At 46.0% G+C, this 12,500-nt stretch overlaps 1 protein-coding gene across 2 annotated transcripts in view; it reads right to left on the bottom strand.

Moving 5' to 3' along the window:
* The window catches only part of GPR137B (G protein-coupled receptor 137B), a 44,778-nt gene that overhangs the window by 7,802 nt on the left and 24,476 nt on the right, over positions 1 to 12,500 (bottom strand). For both annotated transcript variants that reach the window (XM_007110467.4, XM_024115692.3), the window contains exons 3-5: positions 8,907 to 9,129; positions 6,165 to 6,314; positions 3,608 to 3,736 (exon numbers count right to left, since the gene is read on the bottom strand). In XM_007110467.4, the coding sequence (XP_007110529.1) occupies positions 3,608 to 3,736; positions 6,165 to 6,314; positions 8,907 to 9,129 (502 nt within the window). The remainder of the gene's footprint in view (positions 1 to 3,607; positions 3,737 to 6,164; positions 6,315 to 8,906; positions 9,130 to 12,500) is intronic.

The following is a 12,500-nucleotide window of genomic DNA, read 5'->3' as shown; positions in this document are numbered from 1 at the left end:
AAGATCCCACATGCTGCGGAGCAACTGAGCCCGTGCACCACAACTACTGAGCCTGCGCTCTAGAGCCTGCAAGCCACAACTACTGAAGCCCATGCGCCTAGAGCCCGTGCTCCGCAACAAGAGAAGCCACCGCAATGAGAAGCCCATGCACCGCAACGAAGAGTAGCCCCCGCTTACCGCAACTAGAGAAAGCCCACGCGCAGCAACGAAGACCCAACACAGCCAAAAATAAATAAATTAATTTTTTTAAAAAAAGGGATGAAAGACTTCAAACCATAAAACTCCTAGAAAAAAACATAGGCAATAACGTCCTTAACGTCAGTCTTGACGATTTTTGGATCTGACTCCAAAAGCAAAGGAAACAAAAGCAAAAATATACAAGTGGGACTACATGAAACTAAAAAGCTTCTGCACACCAGAGGAAACCATCAACAAAATGAAAAGGCAACCTACTGAATGGTAGAAAATATTGGCAAATCCAAGATCCGATAAGGGGTTGATATACAAAATATATAAAGAACTCATACAACTCAACGGCATAACAAAAAACAAACAAAAACAAACACCACAGTCTGATTTTAAAATGGGCAGAGGATCTGAACATTTTTCCAAAGAAGATGGCCAACTGGTTACATGAAAAGATGCTCAATGTCATTAATGATCAGGGAAATAAAAATCAAAACCACAATCAGTATCACTGCATACCTGTCAGAATGGCTATAATCAAAAAAACAAAAAAAGAAATAAGTGTTGGCGAGGATGCGGAGGAAAGGGAATCCTTGAATCCATGTGCACTGCTGGTGGGAATGTAAATTGGTGCAGCCACTATGGAGGTTCCTCAAAAAATTAAAAACAGAACTACCACGATCCAGCAATTTCTCTTCTGCATATTTATCTGAAGAAAACGAAAACACTAATTCAAAAAGATATATATACCCCCATGTTCACTGCAGCATTATTTACAATAGCCAGGATGTGGGAACAACCCAAGTGTCCACCAATGCATGAATGGATAAAGAAAATGTGATACACACACACTAGAAATATTCAGCCATAAAAAGAATGAAATCTCCTGATAAATCATAATGGAAAAGAATATGAAAAAGAATACGTATATGTATAACTGAGTCACTTCTGTACAGCAGAAATTAACACAACTTTGTAAATCAACTATACTTCAATAAAATTTAAAAAAAAAAGAATGAAATCTCGCCATTTGCAAAAATATGGTTGGACCTTGAGGGCATTATGTTGTGAAATAAGTCAACTAGAAAAAGACATAAAGAAAAAGGCAAATAACATATGATCTCACTTATATGTGGAATCTAAAAACAAACAAACCCCAAGCTCACAAATATAGAGAACAGACTGGTGGTTGCCCGAGGTGGGAGGTGGGTGAAATGGGTGAAGAAAGCAAACGATATAAACTTCCAGTTATAAAAAGAATAAGTCATGGGGATCCATGTACAACATGGTGACTATAGTTAACATTGTATTGCATATTTGAAATTAGTTATAAGAATGGATCTTGAAAGTTCCTACTGCAAGAAAAAAAATTGATAAGCTATGTGTGGTGACACATTAGTTGGACGTATTGTGGTGATCATTTTGCAATATATATAAATATCAAATCGTTACACTGTAAACCTAAAACGAATATAATGTTATATCAATTATACCTCAATACAAACAAAACAGTAAATAATAATGTATCAGTGTAAAGTGTCCTGACGCCAAAAAGTATGGGAACCACTGCTCTAGATAATACCCTAAACAGTAAATATATTCAAACACAAGAGCCAAGTAACTCTATATATATACACAGAGAGTGTTAAGGCTGACATGTTTCCCTGGACAATGAGACCTAAGAGTACAAATGAGACTATCCCTATTATTCTGTATTCACTTAATAAAATAGTACTTTGAAACTCAACCAGGATGATTCTTTATACTATTTCTTTTATTTTCTTTCATTTTAATCAACAGAGATGTGATGGAAAGAACATTAAATATAAAGAGGAAAAAAAATAGTACTTTGAACAACGGTTTTTCACCCCTTAGGACTCAGATGTGCACTCTCTCCTTCAGGCTGCCTTGGGTTTAGGGAGTGTAGTTCCTAAGCCTGTGTCACACTAGGAAGCAGTGAGAAGGCCCATGGAGCCCAGGAGAAGCACAGTGAGCAAAGGATATTTGTTAAGAGGCTCTTTCCAGAAAGCGTCAACTGTCTGTCTTCAGAGGAGGAAAGAAAACAAGGCACTAGACTCTGGCCTGGAGTACCCTGCCCACCTTCTCCATGTTTCTCTGCCACTGATGGGGAGGCATCTGGGTCTGACTTTACAGAGCACAGAACTGCTGTCCTGAAGCTAAAAATAATACAAAGCGAGGAAACTGACTCTCAGATCTAGAAAACAGTGCCCACACACTCTGTCTTCAAGGGCCCATTGGTCAGGCTGTGCTTCTCCACTACCCACCCTGCTCCAGTATTATTATTATTTTTTTTTTTCCTATTCCTGGCTCACTAGTGACTATCCAGAGATGAATAAGAAAACAAAACAAAAGACAAGATAAAACACAAAACAGGTTAGTTACCGTATCTACGCTTTCCCTGCCACCCACACGTTGCTTACATTGGCCAAAATCCGTTCACTATACTTTCCTGTGGGCTTCACAGATGAGTGATTCAAAACCCTACCACTAGTTCCTATGGATGGAATAATTCAGGGAGCAAAGCTTCCAGGAGGCTCCCCACTCCACCGGGTTTGGCATTTTCTGTCCCGCCCCCATAAAGACATTTATATGAAGCTGGTGGAGCAGAAACGTGACCAAATTGGGGGAGTGACTTTAGCATTCTTCACAATAAGGTTGTATCTCCCTGTCACTCCACCGCCTAATCACCATCCAGCACAACACAGGGGTGAAGAGCTGAATTACCATTCTCTATTTTCCTTTGCTAAAATAAAGCTTCTATCTTTGGTTCTCAGCAAGTCAAGGCTCAAATACTAGTGAGGTGGCTGTTTCATTAGAAAAAAAAGTTAATCACTATCTCCAGGCCTCAAGATGCAACTTAAATTTTTTTTTTTTTTTGTAAAATAAAGCTAAACTGAAAAACAAATTTCCCTCAAAAGATAATTAAGGAGGGCTTCCCTGGTGGCGCAATGGTTGAGAATCTGCCTGATGATGGAGGGGACAAGGGTTCGAGCCCTGGTCTGGGAAGATCCCACATGCCGCAGAGCAACTAGGCCCGTGAGCCACAACTACTGAGCCTGCGCGTCTGGAGCCTGTGCTCCACAATAAGAGGGGCCGCGATAGTGAGAGGCCCGCACACCGCGATGAAGAGTGGCCCCCGCTTGCCACAACTAGAGAAAGCCCTCGCACAGAAACGAACACCCAACACAGCCAAAAGTAAAATAAAATAAATAAAAGAAATGCATTAAAAAAAAAGATAATTAAGGGAAAAGAAAGTCTCAATTAAATAGACAAGGAACTTTTCATATCAGAATAGGATGGAAGAGGCTCTCTATTGAAAAATCTAAGAAAAAATTCCAACTGTATGCTTTGTGATTAGAATTAGGAGATGTTTTCTGCAAATACAAAGTGGTTTACTTACAAGGTCCTTCGCAGAATTTCTAACTCGGAAGAAGTAGACTACTAAGGTGGTAGGTAAGAGTTCCCACACAAAGAGGACCACTCCAAATACTATGTATCCGGCATCTCCCAGCTGATTCTTCAAATCTGCCTGTTGAAAAGAGAAGAAAATAAGAGAGTCACTAGGTTGAGGGCAGAGAAGATAAGTTTGATTCGATTCTTTCTAACATGACAGAGACTAAATCTAATACAGTGTAATTCTTTCCCCCTAAAATGGGCATGTTGAAATCAGATACTCCTAATGGTCCAGACCTCAGGTGGGGAGTTATTTAAACCAGACAGGATAGATAATTATCTTCTTCAAAATATTCAAAGACAGACACTGCCAATCTCTGATGTTTTATTCCTTCACCCTCCAAGAATCTTCCTTACATCCAAATTAAGTCTCTAAGCTGATTTTCTTTTCTTCAACAACTGAGTAATGAGAATGTTCTGTTGCCTTCTCCCGATTCTTAAGAGCAGTGTATCATGTGTTACCCTTGGTCTCATCCTTGGGATAAACGTGTCAGTTTTTAAACTTCTCTTCACATTAACCACATCCTATGATTTACCCTTTAAAGCTTTACTGCAGCCTAGATTGTCTAGAAGAAAATTCTCTGAGTCCAGGATGTTTACCTGCCGGACCCGTGAGATGGCCGAGTGGATGTGGCGTAGCAGTGCTCCCCTCTCTGTGGGGCAGAGGGGAAGGTGTGTGAGGTTGTTTCTGGGCAAGTCGATCAGAAAGGCCGTCATTTCAAAGGAAGACTGCACCAACATCAAACCATAAAGGGCCAATCCCCTGAACGGAATCCTTTTGCCTTCTCTACTACGTCGTGTGTAAAGTACAGTAACCGAAACCAATCATGCTCTTCTTCGGAAAGATTACTCTCACACCCTGCATCTCAAATTCTACTTATATGTCTCTAAAGTGTGTTGTGTGTGCTTCTTCCATTCTACATAAATAACCCGCAACTTGGGGCCGTCTGTTTTGCTTGCTCCTGGATTATTTTGGTTGCAACACATAGATCTAGATATGTATAAATAAATAGATATCCCCAAAACAACAGGATTTTTTTAATTGTGATAGTTTAAGTTCATTATAATTATAAGCTCTTAATTGAAAGAAACGTTGAAATAATTATTTTGTTTTAAAACCAAATCTCTGTTGTTTAATGGGGACAGAGTCTCAGTTTGGGAAGATGAAGAAGTTCTGGAGATGGATGGTGGTGACGGCTGCACAACAGTGTCAATGTACTGAATGCCTCTGAACTGGACACTTACAAATGATTAAAACGGTCGACTGTATTGTATATTTTACCACAATAAAAATCCTCTACGTATTATGAGTAAGTTTCTAGTTTATCATTGTTGAACGTTTAGATCTTTATGTATTTGATTTCTCACAACAGGACAGAGCTTCAGCAGTGCTTTGCCCACCCTCCCCCCATCCTGTATTTGTGCTGTTCGTTTGGGTGAGGCGCGGCGGTGGTTATTGTGGCGGGTTTTATCCTTTCTAATTATAACATCTTGCACGTGCCTCTTCTGGATTTCATCTTGTCCACAGTTTTAACTTATCATGGTCATTTCATTCTTTCCTCCAGAGTCACGATTCAGTGCATTTCAGTGCAAGGTTTGAGCATTGTTGGGATTTTAGAAGTGGATTTGTCTAGAGTTGGGTATTCAGTGTTTTTCCAGGAAAATCTCAGGAGCGTTTGCCATTCAATCCAATAGACTCCTACTATAGACGTTTCTATTGCTTTATTGTAATGGCTTATCTGTGTGGCTCTTCTCCTCAGCAGACACAAACTCCTACTGGGAGGCTTAGGTCTGTGCTTTTTTGTGTCCCCAGCACTTTGCCCAGGGCTGGAGACAAAGAAACGATATTTCTCAAATGAGAGAACACTAATTCTCATTCTTTTTTATTTTGAGCTTTTGTGAAGATGGATGCCATACTATATTTCACTACCTTTGTTCATTTGTTTTATAATTTATGAATTTCTAGAAAACATTATAAAAAAGAAAGAGTTTCATATTGAGATATAAAATGGGCTCTTACTAACACCTTAATATTCTTGGTCACTTTTGTCTAGATTTCCTCAAATGCTACTAGTTTACATGCTCCATTAAAAAAAACTTCATAATTTTATGTATTTTCTGAAACCTGGATACAATTTGTTTTTACCTTTGCAAATTTCACCCTTTAATAACATCATATTACATTTATATGAAAGCACTTAAAAAATTTAAGTACTGCTTGACAAAAGCCCCAGAAAGTAAAAAGGAGAAGGAAGTGTGTGTGTGTGTGTGTGTGTGTGTGTGTGTGTGTTTCCTAGTTTTCTCAGAAGACATGTGAGCTGGAACAAGGCAGGAACTATGATCCCACTTTACAGGTGAGGGTGCAGACACCACCCAGGTAAATGACTCTCAAGGTCACCGAGCTATTTAGCAGCAGAATCAAGGAGCTTACACCTCTCTGCCACGTGGGATGCTGCAAAGCAAAGAGCCACCGATCAAGGTGGCCCTCGTCGGCGCCCACTGACCTGGTCAGACACATTGTACCAGTCGTAATCAAAGGAATGGACATTCTTGCTCTGAGAGAACGACAGGATGAACAGGTTGTAGCAGGCTCGGGAGGCGTAGAGCAGGATGACGGTCACACCGACAGCAGTCACCTGACACACGGAGGAGCCCTGGAAGAGCAGGAGCCATGAGCGGGGCACCCGTTCCGGGCCCAGGACCCCAGCCCCCTCCCAGAACACGGGCTGTGTTCGGACCTGCTAAAGCTTCGATCTCAGAGGCACTGCCGTCTCCTCCGAGCTTCTCCTCCACCCTCAGACCTTAAACCCAACTGCAAACCTCACCTCACGCCACACCCATCCCAAACTTCAAATTATCTTCATAGAGATGCTTCAAAACCTGGGACTTGATCTGGAGATGCCTGAAAATATGAGCCACTTGCCTAAGGCCTAGGTTTGGAAGAACAAGAAAGTCAGATGGCTTATTTGGTTAAATCTCTAAACGCCACTGCTCAGCTTCCAAGGACCCTCTCAGCTTATGAGCCCAGCGCCCGGCCCCTGGCTTGAGGACAACAAAACAACCTCAGAGGGATGGCGGCTGGCAGACAGCGCTGCTGTGGACAGTGGCTCTGGGCGGTGAGCACTTCCTCAAGACCCAGCATCTTCTAGGCGGAAGTGCTGGAGCCCCCATGTGACTCAGGGCTTGCAATTCTGTGAAAATGGGTCATCTGTGCCCCCATTTACGAAGCTATCAATTTCCAAAGTCAGTTAAATGACCCCTGGCTAGAAACAGTTAACTAAAAACCTGAAATCGATTTTTGAGTTTTGTGTTTGAAAGTCATTAACTAAATCTAAGCTAGTGTTTTATTTTGCCAGTGGTAGTTTATTAGCTTGTTTGCCATAGGGGTCATCTAAACGGTACTTTGACAATCTAAAATGTGACCCCTCCTATAAAAGTCACAATCCTGTCTTTAAAAAGCCTTTGCTAGCCCTTATACATGAGACACTATAAATAATAAAGTCAAGGCAAAGTTACATCTAAAATTTGCCGACATTTCTCAATCAAAAAACGACGCTGCCACAGTAACTTCTGGGATTCTGCAAGAGTTCAGTCACATCACAGGACACCCTGATGAAGGCTTTGTATTTCTGAAGTTGGAGGGGCAGATTTTAATCCACTGATCACTCCTGAAGACACAGGATCGTGGAAGGCACGGCTGCTCAAGTCTTCAGACCAAAGATGTTACAGCCACACGGGCCGCGAGGCAAGGAAGGCAGAGGGGATGCCACGGGGCACAGCATCACTGAATTTCCGAAGCAGAGGAGCTGTGAAATCACTCAACTGCTTTACACATGAGAAAACCCAGGCTCCGTGGGGCGACAGGCTGGTGGGCCTGGGGTCCCGCGGCCAGCCAGAGCCCAGGGCGTCTCTCCTGACCTCCACTCGCCACCAGGCTTCTCAGCGAGGGAGAGTCGGGGACCAGGCTGGTGAGGGGCACCTCAGAACCCCTGCTCCAGGCAGTGGACCTGCCCCTCTTTGTAACTCTGGGGGAAGAAAAGGAGAAGACAGGAACCCTAGGGTAGGGGGCACAGCAGCTAAACAAGAGGACGGGCAGGAGCTGCCCTCTCCCAGTGTACGGTCAGCCCACTCAGGGTGGCTGTTCTCTTGCCCTCTGTCCATCCCCTGCCTGACCAGGGCCCGCTTCACCTACACCTACTCACAGGACTGACCTGCCTACATACTTGCTCCCAGGGCCCAGCTGGTGATTGTTCTTATCAAGGGGGCGGTGAGGGGCGGGGCCCTCTGCTGGTTTCCCTGGTAACTAAGGAGCCCACGGGATGTCAATTCCCCGCCTTAACTGGTAATCTCCCCTTCCCCCGCCCCGGGAGCGAAGACCGCCACCAAGTCCTTCCTGCCGTCCACCGCACGCGGACTTGCTTCACACGTGTAAGCTCCCCCATCTATTAAACCACTGACATCTCTGTTGCTGACTCCGGGCTCTTTCTTTGGTCTTGAAGCTAGTTATGCACAGGGATTGCAGGTCTGTGGGCTGCAGCCCAACACGCAGCCTGTCTGGCTCCATCTCTGAACTGTCACCATGAGAGGCCTGACATCCTGAACCCCGGGAGCAGCTCCCACTCTTAAGGGGGACCCTCTCATGGGCACAGCCAAAGCAGGGGTGCGCCTGGATCTGAGTCTCCCTGCAGTACGACAGGGTGGTGGAGAGGACAGACCCCAGACCCCGGAGGCGGGCTGCGGAGACCGAACCTTGGCTCTGCATCTCCTGGCTGGGTAAGCCGGGGCGAGCCTCTGACCTCTTTTTGCCTCCGTTTCCCTATCTATCAAGTGAGTGATACGTACTCCCATAGAGTTGTGAGGGTTACGGTCGTTTCCACATGCAGAGCGCTTATAAAAGTGCCGGGAACGCAGGGAACACTAGGTGTGTGTTTCTATTAATATCAGTGGCACAATCAATGCCACTGGTCCTTGAAAAGGTCACTTAAACCGCTGTATCCATAAACCAGAGTCTTAGCTCTCTGCCAGTAACTCTGCACACCCCCATACGCCGCAAGCCACCCAGAGCCAACTCTTCTCACATACAACATTCAAGGAACTACAAGGCTCCCTGTTTTGGCAACCACAACCCGGCTCATCATTTGCAGGAGGTCAGGTGCGAGAGGCATTGGCTGAGTTCTGTTTGCAAACCAGGGAACTCTTCTGAGAACGAGTTTAACAGCGGGATCTCAACCACAAGTCCACCTTACCTTAGACTCCAAGTAAATGTTGGCTAAGGACATCTTGGAGATTTTGTAGAGACAGATGGACAGGGAGACGGCACACAGCACGAAGAGCGAGTCGTTGATGGCCACACGCACCGAGACGATCCCTTTCCTCTCCCAGGTGCCCGTCTTCACCAGCACTGCACAGGTTAAATTCACCAGCAGGAAAACGAGGCTGATGAAGAGCGAGGCCAGGTAGAGGGGTAACCTGGGAAGGACCAGAGAGGCACTGAAGGCACCCTCCCACGCATGCTGCCTGTACATTCTGGATCAATCCACAAGGAAACTGTGATTTTTTTTTTTTTTTTTTTTTTTTTTTTGGTTAAATGCTAGAAGCAGAACATGCCAAAGTCAACACTTAAGAGCTCAGAGTTTGGGGCTGGTAGATGCAAACTATTACATTTAGAATGGATAAACAACAAAGTCCTACTGTAGAGCACAGGGAACTATATTCAGTATCCAGTGTCCAGTGATAAACCATAATGGGAAAGAATATAAAAAGAATGTCTATATGTGTATAACTGAATCACTTTGCTGTACAGCTGAGATCGGCACAACATTGTACATCAACTATATTTCAATTAAAAAAAAAAAAAAAAAAAGAGCTCGGTCTTTGGAGGGTTCCCGATCTAAAAGACGAATCAGCTACAAACTGTGCTCTCAGGAAGGTCCTTTACCTAAGCCCCGCTTCCCCCGTCCCTGGGAGGCTGTGAGGGTCAGAGGGGCTGATGTACGTGGGCTGATGCACCCGCCACTCACAAGGATGCAGAGAGCAGAGCCGAGCTCAGAGGCAGGGCTGGGTTGCGGGGAGGGCGGGAAGCATCCTGCACGCTGAGAACCTGGGCAAGATCGCCCCGGGTGAGCCTTAGTGTCGCCATCCGAAAGCAGACTAAATAAGACCCACCTTGCTGGCTGTTTTTGCAGACCAAGTGAGATAATGCTTAAAAAGGATTTTAGGGAATTCCCTGGCGGTCCAGTGGTTAGGGCTCCGCGCTTTCATTGCCGAGGGCCAGGGTTCTATCCCCGGTAGGGGAACTAAGATCCTGCAAGCGGCGCAGTGAAATAGAAAGGGTTTTACCCCCACCCCCAAAGTCATCGAGTCTGGGCAGCACCCACTTTCGTGTGGGAACACTCACTAGTGGACGGTCTGCAGTGAGTAAGCCTCAGCCTCAGCACTTTCCCCGGGCCAGAAGGGGACAGGCTATGCCACTGGCTGTTTTTTACTTGTGGTTTCTCAGAGCTACACGCCGCCTACGTGACCTGTGCAAGGTCTAGAGAGAGGTTTCTCAGATTAACCAAAACCGAAATCAGTTCCAAGTTTCTCTAGAACTGTCCATATGGTGTTTACTTCAGGTAAATATCACTCAAGAGGCAAATAAGGAACAGACTGGTTTGGCTCAAAAATAGACCATTTAAGTTGAATATGTCCGCAAGTCCCAAGGCAGAAAACCAGCAACTAAAAGCGGGCTTGAAGCTAGAAGGTAGTGTTGGGGTCTTCCAAAGCCATCACAGACTGGGACACAGAAACCTGGATCCTGATCCAAGCTCCAGCCATCAGGCCACTGACAGGAGCCGGTGCAGCACTGCTGGGAGGGGAAGCACAGCAGTGGGGCAGCCGCAGTTTGCTTTCCTGCCATCAGATGTCAGGCTGATGGAATAAACCCCCCATTTACCCAAGCTAATCTGAATGGGATTTTACGTTTTGCCATGAATGATTTACTGTCCACTGGCAAAGGCTCTCACGTAATTTTCAGAACCCACATTCTACCAAAGGAACTTGGCCTACCCCACTCCTCCTCAGCCTTCAGATCTTAGCTCAAACATCACTGCTTCCAAGAAGCCTTTCCTGACACCTCCTGCACACCCAGCCCTCACCAGATGCACACGATCAGGTCTCCCTGAGGTCTGCTTCCCGGTCCCCTGCACTTGAACTTCGTGGACTTATCACCAGTTTATAATGAAGCATATGGACAGTGATCTGATCATATGCTGCTTCTACCCAGGCAGTACGCTCCATGAGGGTCGAGATTTCGGCTCTTTCCTTCACCCCCTCTATCCACACTGTATGCCGTAGGAGCTCAATAAATATGTCAAGGAGGAAGAGAGGGAAGGAGTCAGCCAGATGAAGATGTGCGCTCTGAATCCAGAAAGCGTCAGCTAACTAAGCGAGGGCCGCCCTTTCTTTCCTGACACACGACTGCAGCAGATGCTAGATCCTCCCCCTTCTCGTGGAAACAATCTAAACTTGAGGGATTGTCTCTTTCAAAGTTAAAGAGAAAGAACTGCGGGTTCTTCCCACCCGAGCCCTGTGCTGGCGGGCCGAGGTACCAAGATGGAGAAGAGGTGGCCCGGGTCCCCTGTTCAGGGTGGCCAGCAAGACACTGGAGGGATGGATGAAGCACATGGAAGACAGAGTATGATCGGTACAAAGTCAGAAATGCAGGAAACAGTGTGCTTGGTTTGGGCTGAACAGTGTTTGTAGGACTGAGCACCAGCCCTGCAGGGGAGACAGACGGGGGTAGGAGAGAGACCGGAGAGGTGGGCAGGACAGCCAGGGAACACTCGCGGTTGATAAGCAAAGGAGTGACCGACGTGGCCATGTCTGTCTTTGAGAAAGACGGGTTGGCAGAGCATGGAAGGGGTGAAGAGCCTGCAGCCAGCAGACAACGGCCCCAGGGAGCTGAGCAGGGAGGCGTGCCAGAGGCAGGCGGACGGGAGGCCGTGGGGACGGACACAGGGTGATGCCATTAAAGGAGATGAGAGATGTGCACAGGGGCGGTGAGAGCTGCCACCCACCGGCCCAGGGCAAGGTCCAGCGTGACCCTCGCCCCTGGAGTTGTGGCACGTGAGGCTGGCAGTGGGCAGCTCTTTGAAGGCTCAGAGATCCATCTTCACGTGTAGTCACGCATTCAAAGCTTTTCACACAGAAACAGGCTTGGGGCGGGGGGATGCACGTGAATTAGCTGCCAAGGGCAGGATGGTTTTTTTTTTTTTTTTTTTTTTTTTTTTTTTTTTTTTGCGGTACGCAGGCCTCTCACTGTTGTGGCCTCTCCCGTTGCTCCGGACGCACAGGCTCAGCGGCCATGGCTCGCAGGCCCAGCCGCTCCACGGCATGTGGGATCTTCCCAGACCGGGGCACGAACCCGCGTCCCCTGCATCGGCAGGCGGACTCTCAACCACTGCGCCACCAGGGAAGCCCCAACAGCAGGCTTTTGATAAGAGTGTCCGATGCGGTGCATGAAAGACCTCTCAGTTCAGTGAGTGTCTCCATCCATTCCTCCCTCCCTTCCTTCCTTCTTTTTTTAATGAAGAGCCTTTGTGTTTTTATATATTTCATAGAAATTTTTATAGCAGTTGCAGGTAAACTATCAGGATTGGTTTTTAAAATATTTTTGTAACTTTAAGATATTCTATAATTATGCATGTGATTTTAACATTTAATATGCAAAAACAAGTCTCTTGCTGGATTTGAGTACTGCATTTTAAAAATCTCTCTTGGGGCTTCCCGGGTGGCACAGTGGTTGAGAGTCCGCCTGCCGATGCAGGGGACGCGGGTTCGTGCCCCGGTCCGGGAAGATC

The sequence above is a fragment of the Physeter macrocephalus genome, chromosome 20 (genome assembly GCF_002837175.3).
Source record: "Physeter macrocephalus isolate SW-GA chromosome 20, ASM283717v5, whole genome shotgun sequence".
Classification (NCBI taxonomy): Eukaryota; Metazoa; Chordata; class Mammalia; order Artiodactyla; family Physeteridae; genus Physeter; species Physeter macrocephalus.
Note: the sequence above shows the minus strand (reverse complement) of the source record. Positions and strands in the feature narration are given on the sequence as shown.